Below are 26,570 nucleotides of genomic sequence, written 5' to 3'. Positions count from 1 at the left end.
CTACATCGTATGATAGATGGAAACCAAAAAACATATATCAATCAAAATGGGTTTGCTCCTCACTTGTTCTATATCCGTTGTAATGGTTTGTAATTTTTCTTTCACTTTTAAATGACAATAGCTATAAAACATTAAATGAAAATAATTTGCTAGTATGAATTTCTTACAAAATTTTATTCCTCAATTACACACACACACACGTGTTCGTTTCGTAAAATAAATACGTTTCCTTTTCGTTACAGGTACATTAATAATATACAAAATTTACACACAAAAAACATCGGTCAAACAGTAGGTGAAGATTACCGCTACGCTTTCCGATCCGAAGCGAATACAATCGGAAGGAGGCGTGTTGTTTAGAACTTTATAGAAGTGGCTTTTCTAATGGCGTTGCTTTCTCTTATTTGCCTCTCTCTCTATCTCTCTCAATTTTTGCTTACGCCAAAAAACCTGAACCTCTTCTCTCATCATGCAACAACTTTCGATTGGCGATGGGGTTTTTTGTTTTTCTTTTTTTTTCATTTTCGTGTTCGCTTTCGGTTTGTCAATGTTGCTCACACCGTATGATGGGCACATTATGCACACCGTCATTTCCTTACGATTAAATAAATACGCTCCTAAGTGTGTAATGCAGCTTCCATCAAGCGTTCGAAAGCACACGAGCTACAAAAGGTATAAAGTGGCGTTTTGCTGAGCGGGTTTCCATCGCTTACTGCATCAATCAATTCGAGTCCTGCTTTAGCATACAATTTACAGTGTCAGTACTATTCCCTTCCGTGTGTGTTTTTATTTTCTTTTCGTTACCACTTCCTATTTACCTCGCTGTGTTCTAGAGCTTAACTTTTTACACTCATCTACAAGCAGCTACAGCATCGCAATGCACTTTCTGCGGATTTCTATCAGTAAAATATGTACATTGTGCCCTTTCTGTTCTTTCTTACTTTTGTTTTGTCAACAAACTTCACCTCGGTCCATCGGTGGCACACGCATTTTTATTTGCAACACTGGCAGCAGCCTATCTGTATCTTTTCTATCGTTCTTCTCTAAATCATTCTAATATGGTACAATGTTTCAATGCCTCCTTTCGTACTTACAGCTACACCAAACCTTTTTTCTCGTTTCTCTCACTCTCTTAGTACGTGAATGATTCGTGCTGTCGCGATCGTATTCCTCAGAACAAAACAAAAAAAACTGATAAAACTAAAACAAACGGTAGCGGCCCTGCCGGTTCCTAATGGTCCTATCTTCTTTGCAGATTCTCACGAACCCATGCCGGGGATGGTCCCCTTTCTCAAAGCTTCTTCCACTTCTTTGCTCGATCGCTCATCGACAGCCACAGCCGACCACCGTCATGTCCTGGTAGTTCTTGAGGACCACCTTGTTCTGCTCGTTGAGGTAGAGCATCGAGATGGAGGAGAGCTGCGTGGGCACGCAGCAGGCCTTGGGCGCGAGCGTCGGGTTGTAGGAGTTGACCAGCGTCTGCACAATCGCGTGGTTGGTCGTGTTGAGATGGTCGGCGATCGGAAACCGGCAGTCGCCCTGGCAGAAGTACGCCTCGTACCCGGGCGGCGCCACGATCCAGTCGTTCCAGCCGACGTCGCTGAAGTCGACGTACAGTGGTTTTCGCTGGCAGAGCTCGTTTTTCCGACGACTGCTGCGCTTGGCCGAGGCACGCCGGGCCCGGTTGGCGCTGCTGATGGCGTCCCGGATCGGCCTCTGCTTGTGTCGCCCGTCGTCGGTGTAGGTGAACAGCAGTGGTTGCTTCTGTACCCAGCTGTCGTGCTGTTCGTCGACGCTACGTCGCAGCCGGACGTGTTCGTGGTCCGGCACCGTCTGCACACTGCGCCGCTGCCGCCGATGGCCACGCTGCTGACGACTGGTCACCTGCACGAAGAGCCCGTGGTTTTTGCGTGGTTGCCGCAGCCATCGCTCCACCGCCGGCATCACGTCGAAGCTGGCCGTGCCCGTTTCGTTGATGCGCAACGTACGCGAGTCGACCAGGAGGAAGGTTGGGGTGCGCTTACCCTTGATGCCGGGTCGCACGATGTCGTACACCAGAACCTGATAGGTGGTGGACGGCAGGGCAGCCGGAATGCCGTCTCGCGTCAACGTCAGTTCAGCCGCACGCAACTTCTCGCCTCGCGGGATACTCGATACGTTGAACAGTAACCGGAAGCGATGGTGGTGCTTGAACCGCTCGTCAATGTTACTTTCTGCAAAAGGATGGAGCAGCAAAGAAGGGTAAAACCATTAGTAAACATTTTAGTGACCAGTTAACGATCCATACGAATATTAGACAAATCTCAAAGAAGATTCATATCATCTTAACCAGAGTTTAGATCAAAAACTGGATGATTAGGGATGTTTTAAGTTCACAAACTATGAATTCTCGCTAAAGAGTAATTTTTTACCCCACATCAAACAAAAACCCAATGTATTTGAGTCCACAAGGCGATATGTAAAACTATCCGTTAAAAAAAGTTCAATACGAGAATAGCTCAGATCAATCTATAACATGGCCTCTATAGTTTTGGTAGTCAATTATAAGTAATTGCTGGAAAATAAAAACATGGTGCCCTATCTTTAATTAATTAATCTTGGTATAGATTTAAATCATAAATATGATTCGAGTTTTTTTAGTAACTCGCAACATGAGTGATCATCCCTAAGATTTGTACATTAAACTTCGACTTGAATCTCAAACAAGTGAACGAGGATGTAAAAATTTACTTGTTGCCAAACATGTTGAATTCTTAGGATTGAATCCAATATCAATCATTGATTCAATCTTTTCTTCGGATTCGAAAAATGGAGACTTCTAATGTTTATGGAGACTTCTAATTTCCAATTTCGAAAGATTCGGAACCCACGCATACGATGAATAAATAAATGGGTTACAAGTTACTCCAAATATTTCAATCCTAAGGAGATCGTAATTGCTAAAAGCTCTACGATTCTACTTTGCGATTCAATCAGTCAGGCAAGTAGTCGCTCCCATAAATGGAATATAAATCACAAAACTGTTACAAACATTAAACATGAACTAAACGAAACCGATATTGTAAAAGATCGTGAAGATTCGAACGCTGAAGTAAAAGTCTCACATATTGTATCGAAGAGTGTGTAGGGTAATGTTTTAAAATATATGCTTGATCTATTAACCTATATGACTTTGGGTGTCCAAACAAACGGATATTGTATTCCGTTGCAATGAAAATACATTTCTCTCAAGTTATGCAAACGATTGGCTTTGAGACGGGGATCTCTCATTGTGTTGATCGAAAACCTCCACACGACAACCGGATCTGCGAAACATCATAATTTCGCGGTTCCAGTAAAATAAACATACTATTCTATCCTTGCCACCTCCATTGGTCTGGGCGCAAAATCGGATAGAAACCGCGTGGCGAGTGGCCAATAGCAACAACAGCCGCTTCTTAATCGATTAACCGAAAACCCCGCTCCTTGTCCGCCTCGTTACCGTGTAACAAATTTGCACAACGTGCAATTCGTTGGACTCCGGACTTTTCTGCGAAAATCTACGAAACCCATTTCGCGGATCGACGTTTTGTTTGTTTGTGATTTGCTGGGCGGGCGGGCGGGCAAGAAGCGTTACATCCGCCTGGGAGTGCTGGAGCTACTAAGCAGCACTAAACGGCTGTTCGGCGGATCAACCACTTTCGCAAACAACCGCACGAGAGCATCCAGAACTGCTGGTTTTGAGTCGCCCGTTGGATTAGCCGAAAATTGCGCCTCGTGGCTTTCCACCGCTTAATTACGATCGGCGCGACTCAAACGAGGTGTCGGTCGGTATAGTAAACTAGAGGCCACACAAGCCGGGTGCGAGCGTGTTTGTTTACAAGCAACCCCGGGGGTTTGCGCATTTTGCCCGCCTCTGCCGACTCGCGGTGCGGCGCCGTAATCGCTTTTTGCGTAATTTCTTACGCGCCGCCATCCACCCCGGCGGGGTGGGGTTCTGGGTTCGGATGTCCCGTAAATACTCCGGCGCGGAAATCTTACTCCCTCTCTCCGGGATGCAGACGAAGTGGTGCTGCGCTATAAACCTGCTGCCAAACTACAAACGCCAAAGGTCAACGCGTAGATCTGCGGTGGAAAACGAGTGGAAAACGGTAAGACGGCGCTGCAGACTACGATCTTCGCTGCAATGGAGTGTCGATAGACGGTTCTCCTTGAACCTACCAGCTGGACACAAACACTCACCTCCGGTATGCCCCTTCCCGGCGTAGTGTTTTTACGCCCGGTCGGTGGTCCAGCCACGATGATCGTTCGCAATTCGACACAGAGGCCCGTCATCGTCGTGTGCAAAATAAATCGATTATTTTACGCACCGAATTACCCATCAACTCCAAAACACGTGTGCCCTGTTCGCGGTAGACCCCACTCGAGATGCGGCATTACAACCCCGGCCCAAAGGTGTTCACATCCACCAAAATGTGGGCCTTTGCAGCCGCACGTTGATCGTGCGTTTCGAGATTGTGTAAACAGTTCACCGATCACGGGCGTATACAAATATATATACATGTACGTTTCACCGAAAGGCAATGCAATTAAGTGCAGCAGCCATTTTGTTGAGAACGATTCCCGGAATGCTCTGGCGGTGGCGCAAGTGTATTTACTTTCCCCTGCCGCAAAAACTACGAGAGTCATTCGAGAGTAATCAATCCAGATGGTGGCGGTTTCTTCTGAGGAACAGGCGCGTTTTTGTTAGCTAATCCATCTTCAAGTCCAGCACATTCGGCTCAAGCACAAGCGGTTCCGATCGGGAAAATAAATGCGCATTTAATTAGACTATTTTGAGGCCCGGCGGTGTAACGCATTGAATAAGCCGAATTTCGGGTGAGTCTACCCAGTACGCCCAACTTCTCCATTTTATTCCAGGTTCTGCCAACTTATGTAATTGAAATAAGAAATAAAAGCGCTATCGAAGCACACTCAATCTAATCTGTCCGATACGATCTTGTGCAAGCCATCGTCAGCTCAAGGCAGCTGCGTAGGTGTGCAGGCATAAGACAATTTTGAACGGCACACCGGTTTGCCGTACAATTAATCGGAAAACAAGTTCAATCGGGCCGTTCGCTTGCAGAAAGTTAGCCTCCAAGCTGGTGTAGCAATACATCGAGTGTTGCGCGAAGGATAGATCGATACAAGTTCGACTACAGCTGGGCATTTCGTGTTCTCGTATCTTGATCGCACCGATGCCCGGTGTGTACCGGTTTGCCAGCCTGTGCATGCGGTGACTCCGTGTGCCTTCGGCTTCCTATAGAGCTGGCTTGCTGTAAGACCTAACGCCATGTACTAAGTTTGTACGTACCTTCGTGCGTGAAACTCCGCACCGTGTTCGCGTTGCGCGTGTTGAGTCCTTCCTTTGGTACGCTGACGGAGTCGACCAGATCATGGCCCATGATCTGAGCGTAGAGCTGCTTCATCGCTTCTGGTATCACCACCTTAGATCTATCGATTTTTGGTCGATTAGGAAAACCAAACAGACTTAAGAGATTCTTCTCTATTTCGACTAGTGTTTTAGGATCTGGCTTGCTGGCACTACTATCACTGCTAGCGCTACCGTAGCCGTCGCTACCGTCACCAAGTTCATTCTCGCTGTCAACGCTATTCTGCGCTGGTTCCACCGGTTCGTCCACCAGTTCTTCCACCGGGTCCGGCTTTCGCTCGACGAACTCTCTGTACTCGCTGATATCACTGTTCACGCCACCACTTTGCACCATCGGACTCACTTGGATGTTCCGACTCGCCGTCCCGGACGCCAATTTCTCACTCGCGACACTACTGGCGGCCTCCGAGGTCGGTCCAGGTTGATTGGTACTGCTGAATCTCAGGGACTCGCCATCCTCGACGGCCCCGCTGCTGAAGACGCTGATCAGTGCGGTCGATCCCGTACCGTCGGTGCCAGCGACTTGGATGAGGCTCGGTAAGATCGCCAGCACCGCGAGGACATGGAGCCACGCGTGCATGGTCGTTGGTCGTGGTAGTCTGTGCCCAAAAGAGAGGGAAAATAAAAAGAGAAATACAATTATTAGTGAACGCCAGAAGAGGATCACATCAAATGAGCTAAAGCCTAGCACGCGCCAACCTTTTTATTGCTCCCGCTATGAAAACCGAAAGGAATCTAAGCATCGTGATAACTCTATGTTTACGATGAAACTATAACCGGCGAGATTGACGCTCGGCGACGTTGACCACTCGGTGACAATAATCCACTCTAGACTTCGTGTCGTGGAACAGGCACGTTCCAGCAGCACTCTCGCAAGGAAGGAAGCTGATAATTAAGTAAATGTTTTCACAACCAACCCGCACTCGCAGAGGGGGGAGAGGGGTGTTTACGAGGGGCCAAGACTGCGGCGCAGACTACGCGGCGACGGTTTGCATCATCGCCCTCCGTACGATCATCATCATCTTCTGCATGATCGACACCGATCTTCACCATCTCGACCGGCACAGCTACGACTCTCTTAACCTTAGGCGTCGCAGGGAATGGAGCTGACATTTGTTTTGGAAAACATTATTCTTTCCTCTCTCCCACGACCGCCATCTCGTCAGGCAGCGTAGCCGTGCATTCGTCGAGGTCAGTGTGGGTACAGGCAACGGACCGACGAGGGTAGTGATACATTTTATAGCACAAAAAAGTTATAGCCGGATCGAGGGAACTCGAGGAAGAGAGTACACGGAACGTTTTAGAAAACTACTTGAGTGAGTTCGCTTGGTCAGGTGCATCTCTTCTATGTGGATCCAGGAAGGAAACCGAAGTGAAGGCGCGACGGGAAGGCACGAATGGAGATTTTTTTCCCACTCTTCCGCGCCTCTTCTTGTCCCCGCGTGCTACCTTTTTGCCGGGTCCTTCGATCTTTACGATCGTGCGAAACAATGGCCACAAGCTGTGAATCTCAAGTGCCTTCTTTTATGAGCTGCTGCTGACGCTCGGCAATCAAACTTTCCTTCTCTCGAGACGTGCTCGCACGTCCCCAGTCCGCTCGTTTCTCCTCCCCTGGGTCCCATCTTTTCTTGCACCCAGAAAAGGACACAAGCGCCCCTTCACATCGCCACTTTTCTTTCTCCTAATTTCCATCCGCACGACACCGAAAAGCGATGGGACGGACGGACGGACACTCCGGACAGTTGGGAGGAAAGGATATGTAACAGGGCGTGCAAGGCGAGAGATTACAGGAAGATCTAAATTTTGCTACCCACGCCGGGATCAGGGCTTGTGCCCCTGTGTCGATCAACAGCTCCTACGCACCGAGGACAACAAACTCAATTGTTCTTCATAATACGGGGCGGGGAACTGGAGAATGTTATTTCGTTCGGTTTGTCCTTTTTTCTATTTTTTCCTTGGCTAGGTAGGTCCGTAAACTATCGCACTCAAAGCTACCACACCTTCCTCTCGAAAGCCCTCGAGACGGTCCAGGTCCGCTTTGAGCGGGTCCCTCAGGTGCACGGGCCGGGCTCAGGGGCTGGGTAGAGCGATTTGCCTGTTCAGTTAGCTGCTTGGGGTTTTCCCAGGGCCAGTCCATTTAGTCCCTTTTGTGTGCCACTTGAACTACTATGCGCTCGTTGTCGGTGGGTTGGCTCGGTAATTTCCATACCCCTTTATCAATGGGGAGCACCTGCGCGCGAGAGAAGCAGTTCTTAGAAGGCCTGGAGGTAGAGGTTGATCCATGATCGCGGTGCTTTACCTCGTTGTTCGATAACGAGGCGTTATAGCATTTTCCACGAAGCCCCACATTTAATCAAAGATGGACGTCAACTAAGTTCACCCTCGTTTTCGATTCCGATTGAAACTATATGCTTCGATCTAGGCCACAGAGAGAGAGAGAGAGAGAGAGAGAAAGTGAGAGACAGGGAGGGAGAGGGAGAAATTATTCATCCCAATGCCGTTTATTTGCTCAGCTGTAGCTAATCTTGCTCCTGGCGGCCCTTAATTGGCACACCAAACAACCAACCATTGCCAAGTGCGTCAGACGGACACTTTCCGCACAAATGTTCGTGCAATCGATCGATCGCCTCACAGGCGTAAATAATCGCGAATTGAAACGGCGATCGTATTTCGTAATGCGGGCTTGCTCTTCCTCCGTCCAAGAACGCCCCGGGTTCACACTTGCGGTTTGCCTCAAGCTTTGCCTCATCCACGGGCAATGTGTGCAGTCAAAAGCTGGTACCTGAGCCTCCTCAAAGCACGTCCTCCAACACAACGACCGTTTTTGCGCGCTTACGTCGAGCTACTTTATGTGCCAGAGTGTGCGCTAAAACGCTCAATAAACAAACAATTACTATCAGGAGACCCTCGCTGCTGCATCCGATCGGAATTGGCCAATGTCGATTCAGCTACCTCTCCCAATCATACACCTTCACACCTCGACCAGTGTCGGAGTATTTCTGGGTACAGGTTTTATATTTATAGCAACCGCTCGTTACTTTATCTAACCAGTCCTACACACAAACACACACTCACAAACCGGCACGTAACTCCTCAGCTTTGTCAATCACATTTGAATAATAATAATTGTCAACTACATGTCCTACTCCTTCCCGCTAAATTCCAGCTTCTTACGTCCAGGCCACAGTTGCCGATAGCAAAGTTCTATTTTTACAACGCCCTCGACACAGCTCTCCACGAGACTACGGTCGGGGTGTCGGGCGTACGAGTGTCGCCAAGTTGACGCCTCGCCACGCCGGGTCCGACACCTTCAGGACCTTTTTCGGTCGCCAACATACACAGTTTTATGTTTTGATTGTTTAACACGTTCGCCGACTCCACGATGGCGTCAGGTGGAACGGAGCCTACAACCAGACGACAGCGGAGGGATCTTCGGGCTGTTTAAGGTAGCTGCCTCTCGGTGCGCCGCTGATGATGGTGAATCATACCCACCAACCAAATCCCGAGGCGCGGAACTTGCAAAGCTAGAGAAGTGATGACTTAGTTTACGCGGTTGATAAGGCGTTATTGCTTACACTTCCATAAACGTACTAGCAAAGATGGCGGCCCGCGGCGACGCGTGATTAAAGTGGAAAACAACCCTTCCATCCGGCATCCGAAGCCAATGCGGCAGATTACGCGGATTAAAATCAGCCAAATGGCGGATGATTACGGGCGCTATCAGTGTCAGGCAATCTATCTGGCCATCATCAACTGCCAGCCCGACCGTCTTCTTGCATTTTTAATTCTGTTCCCTCCTCAAGCATTCGGTCTGAAGGCTCATTTTCCCATGGCTGTCAAGTGTGCAGGTTAATCACTTTACCCTGTTGACCCCGTCGTCCGCAAGCAAGTCGAACGACTGCAAGGAAAAGATGCCCATAAGCCACGTCCTTCCATTTGGTTTTGATTTATGTCATAAGGATCATGGCAAGCGCCATCACGTAAACCTGCGGACCTCGCAAAATTGTCGTATGGTTGTGGGGGATGAGTTATGGGACATCTGCACGAACCGTTCGTCGGAACGACGCTTGGTGGACATTCGTCGTACCAGGGAAGCAATTATACGGTCCTTCCATTCCCGTCGGATTTTCGCAACCGACAACCGACGTCTGCAGCGTCGTTGGGTGCGAATAGGTTATGGGAGCCATTAAAGTGTGCACCATTTTGTACCAGCGTTTAAATTTAACGCTACCCGATGGTTGGGTTTGATAAAGACGATTTCATATCTTTGCTGTGCCCTGGTATGATACGATGAGCATGAACTTTGCTTGGGAATGTAACTCTTAGGGATTTATTTTCTTGCCGATCCTCAGCGCCATCTTGGAAAGTGCTACTGTCAGCCTAAACTAGGAAAACTAAGTTCAACCCCATGACCTACCTTCTGCTGGACTGCCGTGTGCCGATGGTGTGCTGTGTGACATGCGTACGCTGCCGTCCCCTCGTCATGTGTACTTCTCCCACCATCTGGTGGGATCGGCCGTTCCGGTGGCGTTCCGGGCACGTCCTCGCGTCTCCCGACTCCAACAACCGTTCCGTCGTTCCGGCGTGCGCGAGTGTCGGGGTCGTGATGGCCTACTGCTTGTGGCCGTTCTGGGTAGCACTCGGGCCGCTGCTGGTTCCACGGAAGCACACTGCCTCGGAGGGCACCCACACACTGGTGGTGCGCTGAACGCGACCGTTTGAATGTTTCCTGCTCACTGGCCAATCGCCGGCACCAAGCATTATTATTTCACCCGAAAATCGCACACGCGAAGGTCTCCGCTCACTTGTCCGACTCGACTTTCACATCGATCCCGGTATCGATCCTTGGACGCGGACCCAACCGTTGCACCGTTGTCGGTCCGTCTCAGGCTACCTCTCTCTTTCTCTCTCTCTCTCTCCCTTTCCGTCTGCTCTACTGGAAGCTTTTCGAAATTTCACCACTCTTAGGTTTAGGCTCGGTTCGGGGTTTCGCCTTCCGTCCAAAGGACCTCTATGCACTTCTGCCTACCTGGCCGGTGACCCTCCGACACTTTTCCTTTCTCGACCTCGACGTAGTTTGGCTTCCACGGCGCGATTGTAAGTCTGGACGCACAGACAACACTCTCCACCAGCAAAAACAAAGGCAAAGAAAACAAACAGCAAAGCCAACAAAAGATGGTTGTGTTGCACGAAAGTTGCTCGTTCACTGCTCGGTTGCTCCCACGCATGCACACACACCAACACTGGGGCAGGAAAGGATTACAGCAAAGCGATGCACTTGCCCTGGCACTGTTGTCTTGCGGAGCGAGCGAAACTATGCACGCCCCCAACCGGTTGCATTCCAATTTTACGATCGTGTTTATTTTATTTTTGCAAGGAATTTCGCTTTTTTCGCTTCCCCTTTTCTTCGACCCGATCACACTACTTTCACACACAATGATAGTCGATGGGTGGATGTGGCACAAATTGCTTTACGTCTGCACAACAATGTCGAAACCACTTACGGAAACGTCTTCGACGACACACTTCACAAGCTGTAAACTTTTCCGATGCTGCTGATGTCTCTGTCGCCAGGTTCTGCAACAGTTGATTCTGGTTACTCACTCACAAAAAAGTTCTCATCCGCACGCACGAACACCTTCTCGCTGCAAGATCAGAAAGACGACTAAAAACGGATTAGCTTCGTGGAGCGAACTTAACTGCACATCGCAGCGATCGCTCGTTCGCGTTCGGGATGAAGCTGAACGAGATCTCTGATCTGATCAGATGAACCCACACATACCCATGCACAACGCACCCCTAGCGCGTGAGTGACCAAGCGTGCGCACGATCGCATCCCCTTCGTATGTTGTGTATCCCTTCGTGTATCTCGTAGCTATGTGTGTGTGCGAGTGTGTGTGCGTACACGAACACGATCGTACTGCAGGGATGAACCGCAGTTGAGTTCTTCGCGATCACTCGAGGGGCGCGCGGCTACCTGCGACTACCGATCAGCAGCGCTTTTCCGTTACACTCACCCCACAGGACGCGAGCTTTTCCTTGATCGTGATCGACGCTTTTTCACTTCGCCCTCGGTAGCTCTCGTTCATTCGCTTTTCACATGCGATGCATCTCCAGTCGTCTCCCTTTGGCCCTCGCTGGTACACTTTCTCCTTCGCACTCTCGCAAGTTCTCATCGCCATTCCCCGGCAATGGCGCGGGACGCGAATCTCGCCAGAATGGTTCTTGCGTACGATCGCGCACTCCAACCCGCTTTCCCGCGGGATGAGGAGGGAGGCTTTCGGAAGCGAGGTCACCGGGAAAGGATCCTAAACCCCTCCCGCTATGAGAACAACCACGTGCGTATGTGTGTGTGTGTGTGTGTGTGTGTGTGTGTGTGTGTGTGTGTACGGAAGAACAGAGGAATGGAGAGTAAGAGCAGAAAGCTGGTTTAAAAAACACAAACCAAAGGTGCCCCCGAACCAATCAGAACACGCCAACCGCAACCTGGTGGAACGAGGAAGGGGTGCGAGGGGTGCGCGCGCGATTGATGATGTCCGCCTTCCTCTATTGCAGCGGACTTCTGGGAGTTCTTGCCTTGTTTGTTTTGTGGCACCCGTGGTGTGGGTGAATCAAGCAAGGGGGGATTTTCCCCGAGCAAGATGTAGATAAGCGGACTCGAGTGTGGTGGAAGCACTTCTACTGTTTGTGTGTTATTTATTTCGCAATATAGGGAACAATATGGTATCAATTGCAAATGAGATGTGATTAGCGTGTATTAATGCGATCGCAATCCGTGAAATGTACCGATCGTGACGCTTGTTTGTGATCATTTCACGTTGTTCTCAGCTCCTAGATACTTCAGGTGGATTATTCCAGATGAAATGACATTCAAAACTTGACTTCAAAATGTCCTTAAAATTATAGTAGGCCCTCTGCATATTTTCTAACAAATATAGAAACTGTTACAAGAATAACGTTTAGCAACAATGCACGGACAAGGAACGAATGGGAAAATCATCTTTAGTTTTTAATCCTAACTGGACAGTTAGGATAATTATAGTTCAACTCTCATATTAAATTATAGTGATAGATAGAAGAAGTTCCAGAAGTCTATTAAATCTCAATTGCTTAAATTTTGAAACACAACCAAATTCCATACAATATTAACACCCGAAAATGTTCTCCGTGGATACGTTTTTAAAATGTTTTCCACAAATTGTTACTATACTGCCATGCAACTTATTATTTAACATCCTGTGTAGCTCCTTATTCACAATTATGTCATCTATCAGTTTCTTTTTTTTATTAAATAAATTTAAGAAATAAATATTTGACGCATGAGCAACAATCTTTTCTCCTCGTAAACATCTGACTTTTTACATTTGATAGATTTACACTAAAAAATAAAACATGTTCATAGACAAACCTGTAATTTTGGATGTTTTTGCTGGTATTTACTATGCTATGCTATTTGTTTATTAGCGGTTTTAGTTTTTTATTGTTTTAGAAACAATTACATTTGAATATAGTCGACGTAATAATGTTTCATAACTAACGGTTATATTTTACTCTTTCCTCTCATCGAATGATTTAATTGTTCACGGAAATTAATAATCACTTGCAAGAAATACAAATGTCTTATTACATACATACATACTGTGATCTTCTGAAAACCCATATTTTCATCAAACCACCAAATCGATTTTGTTTGAGCTTCCTGTGTTTCTCAAACTCCTCAATTGAAACACTAACAGCTGTAAATAATTTATTATAACTTCATATTGTAGCGAGGTAGTTTCATGAGAAATCACAAACACAATCTTTCACCGCATTTGCATTCCAGAGAAAAGACAAACAACCTACTAGTTGGCTTCCCTTGCCATTACAAAACATCGCTTTGCAGCAAGAGCCAGTGACATTGGCGTGCCTCGTTGTTTTGGTTAGTACTCGCACCCTCCGTTGGCGATTACTACTTCCAGCAATTGTGGTTATCCTTGAGAATTCAACCACAACGACCGCTCTCGACGCGTGTGAGTCAACCTGGAACGCAGATCGCGAGTTGCTGGAGTTGTGTACTCGCTTCGAGCCTCGCCTCTTCCCTTCGTTCGCGCTTCCCGTATAGTCTAAACAGCCGGATGATACTACTACCGTGCAATATTTGTGTGGAACCAGGGGCTCATCGACATTGCTCGCTGGCAGGAGATCACCCCCGGGCCGCGATCCACCACCCGGTGAGTGTCAGGCAGATCGCGCAGCTTCCGCGTGAGTGTCACTTTCGTTCTTCGAACGCGCCGGGCAGAAGACTCCAAGATGCGCGATTTCTCGGTTGTTTGTACGCCTTAGCTACTTCGAACTCGCGCCCATAGGCACACACACACACACACACATACATACATACATAAGCCCCGCGAGAGAAGCGAGAAATGATCGGCACACTGTACCGACGATCGGGAGAAGAAATATTGAGGAAATCATATTTTCATTAACAGTTATTTACACTCTAACAAATCCTGAAGATTTATGTACGCAAAGTGTAAACTTTCATCTCTGCTCTCTCCGTCCCGCTTGCTCTAGGCGAGGGGATTGATTTTATTCTCCGTCGGCCCCCGCGAACCCCTGCGTGCTGCAACCGCATGATTGAGCGATCAAACATACAACATCTTGAGACACGCGGACTCGATCTTGCACAAGGGAGAGCGAGAGAATATTTATGAGAACGTAATTTGTAAACAGTGTGTGCGCGCGTTCGGCGATCGGGAAAGGAAGCAAAAAAAAGAAAAGAACGTGCCGCTGCGAGTTCACGCGGTTCCGTCCCTTGCCGTGCACTTGACTTCCCTCTGGCAGATCCCCTTATCCACTTTCCGCTGCTTCCCTCCTCCTGGCTGGAGTGATGGTTTGTTTCCAGTGCAGGAGCACCTTCCGCCCGTTTGTGCGTCCTCGAAGAAAGGGACCGCTAGGAAGGAGGAAGCATCCGGCAGCAGTAAGTAGCTTGCCCAAGATAGACAGGTTGACGCGAACACCGGTTGGCCTTGTCGAGTCAGAAACGGTGAATTAAAGGGACCTTAGGCAACACTATTGTTCCGCGTGTAGAATTCGATAGGATTACCCAATCTCGAGAGAGCTGCTGCACGACAAAAAAGTAATTTGGTTAAATGGTTAAATGGTTAAAGTAACTCTAATTACGAAAAGTTGAATCTAAATGAAGCTGAATATGAACTCAAAGTACACCGCCTCAATTCGTTACTCCACGGGCTCATCTTCCACAGAAAAGGTACTTGCATGTCATTTGCACTTCCGAATTATTTATTACGGTATAGTGGAACGGAAACGGATCGTCGGAAAAAGGAGATTCAAAGAACAAAATCTCTGCACCTCTTGCATCGCGAGTGATGGCCACGTGAGCCACACTTGATGCACTACCGGATTGATGCTCTGTGAAGTGAAATTTATCTGTTATTTAGATCGAATGAATTATATTTAATCAAACAATTAATAAATTATCACCAAAACCGGGGTAACCGGTACCAGGGCCAGTCGAGGGCCCGAGAAGCGGAGGAGGCAGTTGGGTTTCGGGTGCTGCTGCGCCGAAGCGCCTCGGAAAGGGTCGATGTTTACTCTAACACCTTCGACCAGCTTCATGGCTATCGCTCTAAATGGGAAAGCTTGTTTGAACACCGGTGTGCGGTTGCACACGATTGTGTAATCTAGGGCGCGATGGCGAGTGCACCACGACTTTCCCTTCCCCCATCCGCCCAAAAACCTATCTTGGGCGGACTTCTGTTACCAGGCGCTTGGCGAGAGTTGCATTCATTTTAACGTCAATTTTTCAAGCGACTTTCGGAACACCTTTTCGATCATGTTAGAATGGTTAAAGTGGCAGAATCAAAGAGGTAGAAAATCGAAACCTTGTCGAAACAAATTATTTTTAACCTGCAATTCTGCGAACCCATTAGGAGTGAGAAAAATTAAGCAAATCACTGGAAATTCCCCCGGGCACAATTCATGAACGGAATGGCTCATGCTGATCTGTGTTATATTTTCGTTTGGACTGCAAAAACAAAAGCCGGTTGGTTGAATCTGGTTGGTGTTTTTATTTGGTTTACACCTTCTTCCGGAAGCTGTGGCAAGCCTTCCGGAGGTAGCTGGTTTTTCCGTTCTTTTTGTGAATGAGCAAGATTTTATGTTCCTTACGGTATGCTCTAATAATAATGAATAACCGGGAAAAACCCAAACATTTTCCCATTGTAGACTTTTGGGCATGTTCAGTTGCATGGACAAGTTAAATCATCATATCAATTGAAAGGTTTTATATTTTAGAAAGGAAGCGAAATGTTTAAATTTTTCTTAGGTTGTTTATCACCCAAACTTAAGTTCAATATTATTAGTGAATCGAAGGACAACAATAAATCGTACTAATAAACATTGATTCAATATTGAAATTGATTAGTTATCAAAGTATGATTGTATTAAGGAATATTGACTGATACACTTTGGAGCCTGTTTAATTTAGCGATGTAATTTATAGCAAACGTTTCTAGACTATATCTTAGCTAAAGTTAATTCTTTTGATTTTGTGTTTAAAGTCTTACAAAATGGAAAATACATTTTTCATTTGATTTAGGATGGAATAGAGTTTACAAAAGGCTTCCACTCGATGACATTAACGATTTTAATGCATTCTATAAAATTGAACAAATCCCACTTTGCCAGAAAAACATAAAGTCCACCTTTTACACCCACAGCAGACAAACGGACTAGCCAGACTCGTTTACCATCACCAAGAAGTTGACATTAAATTTTACTTCCTCTTCGTGGCGTTGCAATACTGCATTTGAAGGAATTAAGTCTTTATAGTCTTTATAGCATCGTGCTACAAAAACGACCCTAGATCAAATGGTGCTAGGACACTCCTGCAAGGCGACACTCTAACACTACGTCGAGTGGCAAACGATTAATCTGTGAGGCCCATGAACTTTGAGTTGAACACTTCAACTCGCTCAAAAGCGTCGCTTGGGCAATCGCAGCAGAAGCAAAACCCAAACCCAACGAGGAAACGGTCAGGCGCTCTTGAAAGGTCAGTAATCTAACACCAACCGCCGGGTGACAACATTCGAATCGAAGTTTCGCAGATCGAAACGAGTGAGCAGGGAAGTAAAGGCATGTCTTAACCTAAGCAGCGGCCGAAGAGCAGTTTAAATGTGTTGAAGATTTGTTTCGACAATGTGCTTTATGCTGCAACATTGTAGCAAGTTTTTCGCCGGCTTTGTCCTTCGCGTTATCCAACACCGTAGATCAATATCGAGTTACACATACACACACACACACACACACACGCTGGGTTAGATACCGACGATTCCTCGTTCGCTGACTGATAGGAAAGAGTCGATCGTTTTGATGGACGATTTTCTTGTTCAACCCTGGATCGGTCCCGGCTGCGCCCAAGGTAAGGGGGAGCTGCGATGGAAACGGGTTCGAGTTGGCAAACCTCATGCTCCTCAACCTGTACGTGCGTGGCCCTTCTCCTTCGACGATGCTGCAACTGGAACTCGTTGCGTCTTGCGAAACGGGTTATCTGACAGGCATTTATGACCGATGCCGGACGCCTTGATTACTTGCAGCCTTTTTTATGCGCCGTTTATATGCGTACATATGTGTGTGTGTGTGCGTGTGCGAAGGTATGGCTGCGCTCAAATGCTTCTCGTTTTTATTTGTACCCCTGATGGGTGTTACTATATTTTTTATTTTTATTATTTTCCGAACGATTTGTGTGAAGTTTTTATGCATGCCTTCTTCGAGCCTTTGTTTGTATGTATGTGTGTTTGTGCGTATGCCTACTCAAACAGAAGCATGTAACCTTCGCGGGCAACTTCGAAGGCCGTCCTAGCATAATGACCAGCCAGACACGTTGACTCGGCCTCTCTCTGTTTTCTTCCCTTTTTTTCTTTCGTTTCGGAGCGATCGAGTGACGTTCAGCGAAGTCGAAAAGACTGAACTAAAATGACCTACAACCACGAAAGGGTACCGCGATAAGCGAGTGAAAATAACAAAATAACAACCTTTTACTTAATTTTAATCCACCGCGCAGTCAAGGCTGTCCATGCTGGCGGCGTCGACGGCGACGACGACGACGATGATGTTGATGATGGGGTAAGTGGACGGAACACTTTTGAACTAAGAAAACACGCACACACAAATTCCGGATGGAAAGCATGCACCATCTCGGGCATCGGCTGGCCAGCATCACTTGGCACCTTATTGATATTTCGCGATCGATCGATCGATCCGTCAGTTCGCCGACCGCGTTGTCTTCGCGTTGCTCTCTTCGCATTTCACCTGGCCCCAGCCCGCCGCCCCCTGGCTCGGCTGACACCCCGGCGGTGTGATCTTTGAGCCGCCAGAACGTCTGCGACGCGCAACCACCCTTCCCCAGCACACACACTTCTTGCCTCTGCAGCTCGTCGTCCATCAAGACCCGCCGTACTCCTTTGTCGGTAATCATTATCGTCAATAGCAGGGCATAATCGACACCCCGCCACCGTACGTGTGTATGCCTGAGCGTGTGTGTATGTGTGTGCGTTTGGCGAGTGAGGCGGCGAGCTGTTCAATCAATTTTACACACCAGACCGCCGTGCGGCTTCCAAACAAAACTACTCTGTGCGAATTCTTGCGAGCTAAAAATATTTCACTCGATCCCATGGCGAGGGAAAAGGGGTCTCACCAACGTGAGGGGGACAGTGTGAAAAGGCTAAATCGTCCACAGTTGAAACATTACTTTACGTAAGTTTTGTTTCAAGATGTGAAATTTTCAACCAATTCTTTCCGTTACGGTACTTATTTAAATTATGCTGTAGGGATCGCTTTTTCCGCCTCGAAATCTTTATATTACCGTATTTTTGCGTATTTAATACTACCTTTTTCGTCCTTGGTTATCTATTCTAAAAGAAATGAAAAGGTGGAGTTTTACACGAGAACTAGTTTTGCTGTTATCTTTGATCACTAATTTTTGCACTCCCATCAACTTAATCTTATGGTGAAATTTGAACTTAATACGTAAATTTTGATAACGAGAGCAAGACACTGATTGTGCAACTAGCAAAGAAAAAGATGATTTTCATTTTCAAATCAAACAAATTTTGTAAATCAATCCATATGCGCACAAAATCGTTATAAGTTATGCCAGGGTGGACGAAAGTGGTAATATGTAGATACTAATCTACACAAGAGTGACCTGAAACCTTAAAAAACACCGATATTATCTATCACGTATTTTTCACTTTCGCATATGGACGACGAGCGTGATCAAACATATTTTGATATACTTTGATATTGCCTTTTCATTTTCTCCTTTTAAGCCTTGGTTAGAATAAATTTTCTTTTGTCTTGTTTCGATCTAATCTTTCCGTTTGAAGCGCCTGCGTTTTACAGATAAAAGTGTGTATTGTTGCTCATGCAAATAATTTTTCTTATCGCAGTTCAAATTAATAAAACAATTTTATAATTGGAGAGCAATTTCTGGTACATTGTACGACCATAAAAAATCAAAAGGTTAATGTATGTTATTTACACTTTCCATAAACATTCTCCATTAACAATTCAATAGATTTGAATTTGTTGCAAGAAGAAAATAATGAAATGAGTATTTAAAATGTTTTAAAAGAGTAGTTTTCCATAGAAAATTACTATGCCGTCTCAGTTTAGGATTTGAAGTCCATAATAAACAGCAAAATTCAGATAGTAGGAATCATTTGTAACTTATTAAGATTGCTTAGGTGATTATGATGAGTTACATATACAACAACATGCTAATAGTGGAAAAGCATATCTGAATTACCCATCACATCAAATTGTTGATACAGAATTCATTGGAAATCGCATCCGAATCGAAATCCGAATTATAAAACAAATCAAAGCGGCTTCAGTCTACTGATATTTTCAATTATTCTCCTAATATTTCCCATGTAGATCAATTAACATTTGTTATAAAATGTATGTCCGAGTTAGCAAGAATAATAAAACACTTTTTTCTATTCTATTCCTAACGAAACACATAACAACTATATGACAATACTGCAAACATGTACAAACGATTACAAGCCCTTATAGAACAAACAAGTCCAATGTAGGTCTTTGGTATAGACACATTTAGGGAAAAGGAAATATCTGGAGGGCCCCGATTACCTAAACACGGGACCCAGGAATAGATTGATTTGCCTCTCGAAATATGCATAATGAATCTATTACTAGCCGTTGCATTGTAGATCATTTATGAACTTATTGAACACACAAATTTCATGAAACTTGGAACAGTTCATTTAAATGTGAACATTTGCGAGGAGAATTCAATAAGCGAAACAACATGTCATAAATGTGTTACAAAACACGAAACTTCATTCGAAGGAAGGAGTCATACGATCCATAATGAAGGTCTTCGTGCACTTTAAAATTTACTTGATGAAGTAAATTGTATTCAATTTCGGGAGTTTGTCGAAAGTTTATTACACTGTGAATTACATCAAACCTTTTGCTGGCCCCACAATAAATTGCTCAATCTCAGCCGGCCAGTTGTAGCTTTGCGAAAGGATTTACAGCCTCCCTCTGGTATTGGTGACTTATGTAAGCGCCAAAGGCTCGACGTTCGTCGTCGGCGGAGGGAAGACCTTCTCTTTTCCACACTCGCAGCAATCGCCACTAAACATGCTTCGATCGATCGTAAAGATCGAAGTGGAGTGTGGAAAGGGACGCGAACGTAAGAAAATAAAACACGACCCGGTCGCGTCCTCCTGCGCTTGGTCGATGCCATGCGATCGGTGAAACCCCAATCTGGCGCCCTTCTTTCGCTTAAGCGAATCCAACGCCGGGGCCCCCGCGAACCCAACCAGCTCGTCTAGCCACTCGCGTACGGTGTCTGCTTTGGCGGTCTGTGTTGGTGGACGGTATACACATATCTTACCACACTCTCCTTGGCGACAGCGACAGGCAGTCTGGTCCGATCGGAAAGGCGCAAGCAGCCAGCGCCGAGAGACTTATGCTTCGACGGACGCCGCGCAGCCTTGAGCGGACCCATGAAAGGAATCAAACACAAAAGATGAGATGCTTGAGAGGAGTCAAAGTCGGCTGAACCGTAGCACACAAAAAAAGGAAGGTAGGCCAAACCACGACAAACGGCAGACCGCTGTCTATATCCGTCCTCCAGGTCGGACCGGGTTCGATGGCAAGCGTTAGCGTTTTGTCTGTGCGCCCTTATTGTCATTTAACGATCTTTTTGGCTATTTTTAAAACTTTGAAACGCATGATACTTAAAATGTTAAAGCATGTTGTGTTCTTTTGCATTTTCAAATATTCATACCATATTACATCATGAGTGTTTTATTTGGAGGATCAACTACTACAAAGTAATACAGTTGAAGCTTCGTTTCGGTCATAAAATGAATGCTCATGTTAATGCTCTCGCGAGGAAACACTGAACATCACATCTTCTTTGACCTATTTTAATATTTCTCGATTGCTTGATTTTTAATGTTTGCCTTCGCTTTGTTCATAGCTCTCTTCAGTTTTTTATGTTGTTTATAACAATCATATAGAAGAAAAGCATGAATCTTAAATGCTTTGAATTGTGTCTACAAGTTTCATGATTATATGATTATGTTAATATGATTGAGCAATTTGTCTTAGAGCTAACGCCAAACATAGACAGGACATGGACGCAAAGTATTCCAACAAAGTGCAATGGATAACACCATCAGTACAACTATTGCTATGTATAGTATTAACATTTTTACAACATGTTACATATTCAATTTATTAAAACCAGCTATTTTGTAAGACGTTTTAAGGACGTGGAATTATGTAAGTCGTTCACAGTAGAAATTATGTCTTTCAACGTAAAGCAACTTCTCTATCAAGTTGAGCATGTGACCGATCATTCTCGTAGGAGATGGTAAAATTTCTACAAAAACATCTTGGTGTTGCTGTGTTCGAACGATGCGATAAAATACAGAGTCGGATCGGTCGAGGGTAGGCCTAAGAAGTCGATCCTCTGTCGACCGAACCCTGACCGGTTGCCGTCTGCGCGCAGATATTGACTCTCAAAGCACCCGCCAGAGGCGTGATCTCTTCTCCGAGCAAAAAAGGGCCTTCCGCAAGCCACTCGTTGCCGGCCGGCCCTTCCGAGCATTCATGTTGCTGATAATAGGCGAAGCATCGACCCGCACACAAATGCACATGATTGCAGTATGATGATGCACACTGGTCCCTTCTCCCGCTGCGGCCCTCGAGAGGCTGCGCAATAGACAATGGACGACCTAATAAGATGTGTTGCCATCCTCCCGCCGTTCACCCTCACGCCCTCCATCCTACGCTTCAATGCAAAACAATAGAGCGGAGAAGAAAACCGCCTTTTAAAATCACACAAAATCTGTCTTCCCAAGAAAGCCATCGATCCCTGTGGGAGATGCTACGCCGCACCCGACCAGCCTGGCAGCCCCTTCTCCCTTCGGAGCGAGGGGTTTCCCGTTCGTCGAAAATAGCTCTGCCAGACAGCTTGACTCCAGCGATGGTCTGCAACTGGACAGCCGAAAAGCCTAATAGGGCCTCAAATGTCGAAGAGAAAAAAGCACCTCGATGGACCGATGAAGAGGACTCCGATCCCATGTGGCTTTGGGTGGAGGGTGCGTGCAATTGAGAGAAGTGCCAGACGGGAAAGTGAGACACAAAAACTCGACGGGCTCTTGACCGACCGATCGATCGAAGAACGGCTTCGGTGTAATTTGAGATCCGCTCAAGATCGAACTGGCCAGCAGCAGCAGCTTCGAGTCCCAGGTTCGGTACTGTTCGTCCGTTGGTTTCCCTGCCTTTGTTTTTTCTTCTCTTGGTGGCTTATCGGCATCCATTCGTTCGGTTACAGCCACTTTCCAGCAAAACACTTCTCTGCTTAGCAAACACTTTTCTGGCGGTTTTTCCCTTTTTTGCTGAGGGCATTTTTCCTGGAATTGCTGGCAAAGTTTCGAGCATCCACCGTTTGCCATATGTAACGACCAACGGCACTCGTTTTGAGGCTCTTCAAGATGCCTGATGGTGGTGATGATATTCTAGGAAAGTGTGGCAATGCTGGGCATTCCTAGCATTCCCAGCGAAGATGAGTTTTCTGGGAAACGAAAAACGCTTTCGAACACACATTGGTGTGCAGACTGAGAAACGCTGTCCAGCATGAAGCCACTTAGTTTCATATTTCAACCCAAGTTACATAAGATAGCTCTATGCAAGCTCTAGTTCATATTTGATCAACATCTTTTGCTTTTCAACAAAAGATTCCAATGATTTTGTGATTTAATTGTATGATTAGACCTGCCATCATACTGGGGTTACCCAAAAATCCGTAATAAAGTAAAAAAAATGGAGCTGAACTACTTAGTACGTCGATTATACATGCCAATATTATTTTAAAAAAATAGCGGATAGTTATAGTTCATAGCTTTTTCATGTTTGATGCCGTTTGTGATTGTTTTAAAATTGTTTTCTTAGTTTTAAAATGTTTTGTTTTCTTTTCGTTATTCGTTCTTTAAGAAGATATTAAATCTTCTTTTTTAATATGCACATTATATTCACAACTAATCCAACTCTAAGAACTGTTCTCAGAATGATCCATTTGACGTCAGAGGTGGAAAAAACACAAATAATAAAACAAAAGCGTTTTTTCCCAATAGAAACTTGTTATTTTTCTTACTGTACTAATGGAACATATCTTATCATAAACATTTGATCGATAAGAATGCGTTGCAAAACCAAAACAAACTGTGTTTGTTCACGTCATCGATAGGTCAGAGTCAAAGAGATAAAAAAGGGTAGCAAAAGGTTTAAAACACTTCTAAGAAGCCTTTTCTGCTATTACTTACTCAAAATGTAAGTAATGTAGTATTATTAGTGTTTAGTAAATTTGATCATTACCTGCTTCACAATCTTCTGAATGTTCCAATATTGAAACGGAGTACAAAACAAACCGTCTATTCGACCGTGTGTCTGACGTAGGTCCCTCATTCATGCCAACTCCTTCACCCAGATAGTTGGGTACTTGTCCATCACCATCGATCAAACACGACCCGGGCATTTCCTTTTTCGTGCATTTCATTCATAAAGTAAGTCGAAGGATTTCTCTTCCCGCCCTTCGTACGCTCGTGCAAGAGCTCCCCCGAGTGGAGTGCGGTCCCTTCGGACTCATTCGGCGCATTTTCCGTGCAGTAAACCTGCTCACTTCCGGTAGCCGCTTCAGCCACCGTCACGATCGCGATGGCAAACAACCTTCCGAGGGTCCTGCGAGATAATAATCGCAAACATTCAGCAACGATCAACATTCGATCGGTGTCAGGCGAACCGAACGACAAGCTTGGAGTCCAAACCGATGGAAGGCAATCTGGCCTGGACGTTTCCCTTCCCTTCGTTTCCTCCGTTTCTCCGGGTTGTTTTGTGGACCTACCAACTTCTACACACATCTTCAATTCCAGCGACGTCCGGAGCTCCGGTTTCGAAACGCACCTTTAATTGATACACGCATTGCGTTCCTCAATGAATTGCAGATCGGGATGCACCCGTTCCCCTCCCCCCTCCCTCCATGAACTGTTCCAAACCAAGCCTCAGGGAAAAATCGAACCGTCCCGTTCAGCGTCTTGTCCAGCTTGACCCATTGCCGTCGGCGGAATGCAAACAACACTGTCCGGCGTTTCTGTTGCTGCTGACGGATGCTGTGACGGGTATGTCAATGTTAATTTCATCTGCCGTTGTTGTCGTCTTCGTTGACTCGTTGAGGTTGACTCGTTTTCGTACATATTTTCCTGCGAGGCCTTTTTTTACTTATTCCATCTTTCGCTTCATGCCGGGTACAAAGTACTGGAACATGTCACAGTCTCCTGGCAGCCTCGCAAACGTTCGCCAACAGCGAAGCAAGACGCTGCGCCATCGGACAGGAACCGTCCGCCCAGGGACTGGTTTGTTTCCTTCGCTCCTATGTTCTTCTTCACTTCTGGCAGCGTTCGCCCGCGAGTCGTTGAGCTCTGTTTATGTTTTATTTATTTGTGTGCGCAAAAACATTCCTCTTAATTGGAATGGAGTTATCTCCTTTTATAGGAAAATTAGTTTTTAATTGATTTTGCCCCGTTTACCGTGCGCCCGATCCATTTCCCCGGTGCATCTGCAATCGATAGGCGATTTCGTTCGTTCGTTCGATCGGATGTCGGTGGTGTGGCGGAAGATAAAAACCTGCTCGCCACGGGCCAAACCGCTCGGTCCGAGCTGCTTCGAGAATCCGACGGTTGTGGCCACACTCTCGTGCCACTCGTGCCGGGCCGCGTACGTGCCAGAACCGGTTGGGCGGAAAAAAATCAGGTTCAAGCCGTGGACCAGCCGGACCGGCGGATTGATTCCATTCGCCCTGGCACTTCGGTCGCTTCCGTTCTGCCACGGTTTGGGACAGGATCCGCTGGAGCTCGGCGGGCCTTCTTTTTTGCCATTCCGTTCGCTCACATCACGAGCATCTGGTACGACATTCTCCAGGCCGTGGCCGCTCTAGCTCGAAGGTGCACTATGCATCCTGATCGGGCCACTTCGATCCACCTCGAACGGGTTGGTACCGGTTTCTAACGTGAATTCGGTCGAGAAGTGTCAGCCGAACATGAGTCGAATCCATAATGCATGAGTTGGGACGTTCGCAACCGCGTGGAAGGGAAAGGAAACACATCTTCCAAATGATTTTTTGTCGATTGTTTCATATTTTCTGGGGGTTTCTTCGTGACACTAATGAGACTTAAAAAAGGATCTTCCGATTCGATTAAACAGCAAGTAATTATTAAGCATTTCAAATGAATGAAACGTCGGTTGTGAAGTGAAACAAAAATCGGTTCTCTGCGAAACATTCACACGAAAGAGTACTGGCTTTCTATTTACCAAGCACTCTCCTGGTATCACTTGAATCCGCAAACGAACGCTGATATGCAGCGATGCACTTTGAACGCCACTTTGCACGCGTAATCCTGTTAACGACGCGCAAGCGCCACCGTGACAGGCCACTCACCACTACTGCTGCTGCTGCTGTTGGCAACACGATGGCCCTTTAGGAAGGTGAGCAAACAGTTCAAAAGCCCCGCCTTGGCGCTACCGGCTTTGACAACATGCCGGCGTGGCATGCCAGGCTCTTGGGTGACTGCAACAAACAGCATCTGCCCACCAACAATCGCCTCCAATGTGGACTGTGGGCCAATATTGAAAATGTCAATTTGGTGCTATTTGTGCGGTTGCGCGACTAAACCTTAAGCTCACGGTTTCCTACACGCGAACCGAATGATATCTATACTCCCAGTGGATGGGTCAAACCTGTTTCAACTAAAGGGTTCGCTTAGGTAAACACTTGTCACAGAGACAAGCTGATGAAATACATCATCAAATGTAAGAATTGTGTTACAATCTTGGAAGCTGGAGATTCATTCGGAAAAATATTCCGTTTAATTGGTTCGATTTTGTTACAACTCATCTTTGAGCGAGTATTGTTACGTTTCAGATTTTTTAACTCAGTTTGGTAAAGCTGTAGAATAGCATAAATTACGTTGAATAACGCATTCAATGAAAAATCAATATAAACTAGCACTAAAACTAGCATTGACCAATCGGACAAGGCATATCAGTATAAAATTAATAGATCTTTTTCTTGTATATGTCAAACCTCAATCCTGTAGACATGTCAACCATCTCTGTACGATTAGACCAAATATCAACATAAATGAAAGATAAAAGTCTAGTCAGCCTGTAGAGTAGTTTCATATTTTGGGCAACTATGGTAATTTAATAAAATTTTGAAAAAAATCAGAAACATAAACATTGTTTCTACATTTCAAATCCAATCGATTTAAACTGTAGAAACTATGAATTTTCTCTTTTAACACTAGAAGCCACATCATTTTAACCCCAACGCAATTTTCTCGAAAACAGCTCAATAGTTTTATAAAAAAAAAATAAGGCTTTTCTTAAAATCCAAAGCTGCATCTAAAATAAAAATTTCAGATTTTTCTGTTTGACCAGTTCCAAGAACCAACTTGACTATCTCTAGGATGCTATTTAGGGGTCATTTTGCACCTTGATTTGAAACGCTATTATTTATTCAAAATCTATGGAGGAACATTTTAAAAATCATATCATA

At 45.8% G+C, this 26,570-nt stretch overlaps 1 protein-coding gene across 1 annotated transcript; it reads right to left on the bottom strand.

Annotated features, from left to right (window-relative positions):
* Positions 1-1,323: 1,323 nt before the first annotated feature.
* Positions 1,324-5,990, bottom strand: LOC131264431 (protein decapentaplegic). Its single transcript, XM_058266733.1, has 2 exons — positions 5,333-5,990; positions 1,324-2,213 (listed from the first exon to the last, which is right to left on the bottom strand). The coding sequence occupies exons 1-2, from the start codon at positions 5,988-5,990 to the stop codon at positions 1,324-1,326; spliced, it is 1,548 nt and encodes a 515-aa protein (XP_058122716.1).
* Between the last annotated feature and the right edge of the window lie 20,580 nt (positions 5,991-26,570).

This window comes from Anopheles coustani, chromosome 2 (genome assembly GCF_943734705.1).
Source record: "Anopheles coustani chromosome 2, idAnoCousDA_361_x.2, whole genome shotgun sequence".
Lineage (NCBI taxonomy): Eukaryota > Metazoa > Arthropoda > Insecta > Diptera > Culicidae > Anopheles > Anopheles coustani.
This window is presented reverse-complemented; position numbering and strand designations above follow the sequence as displayed.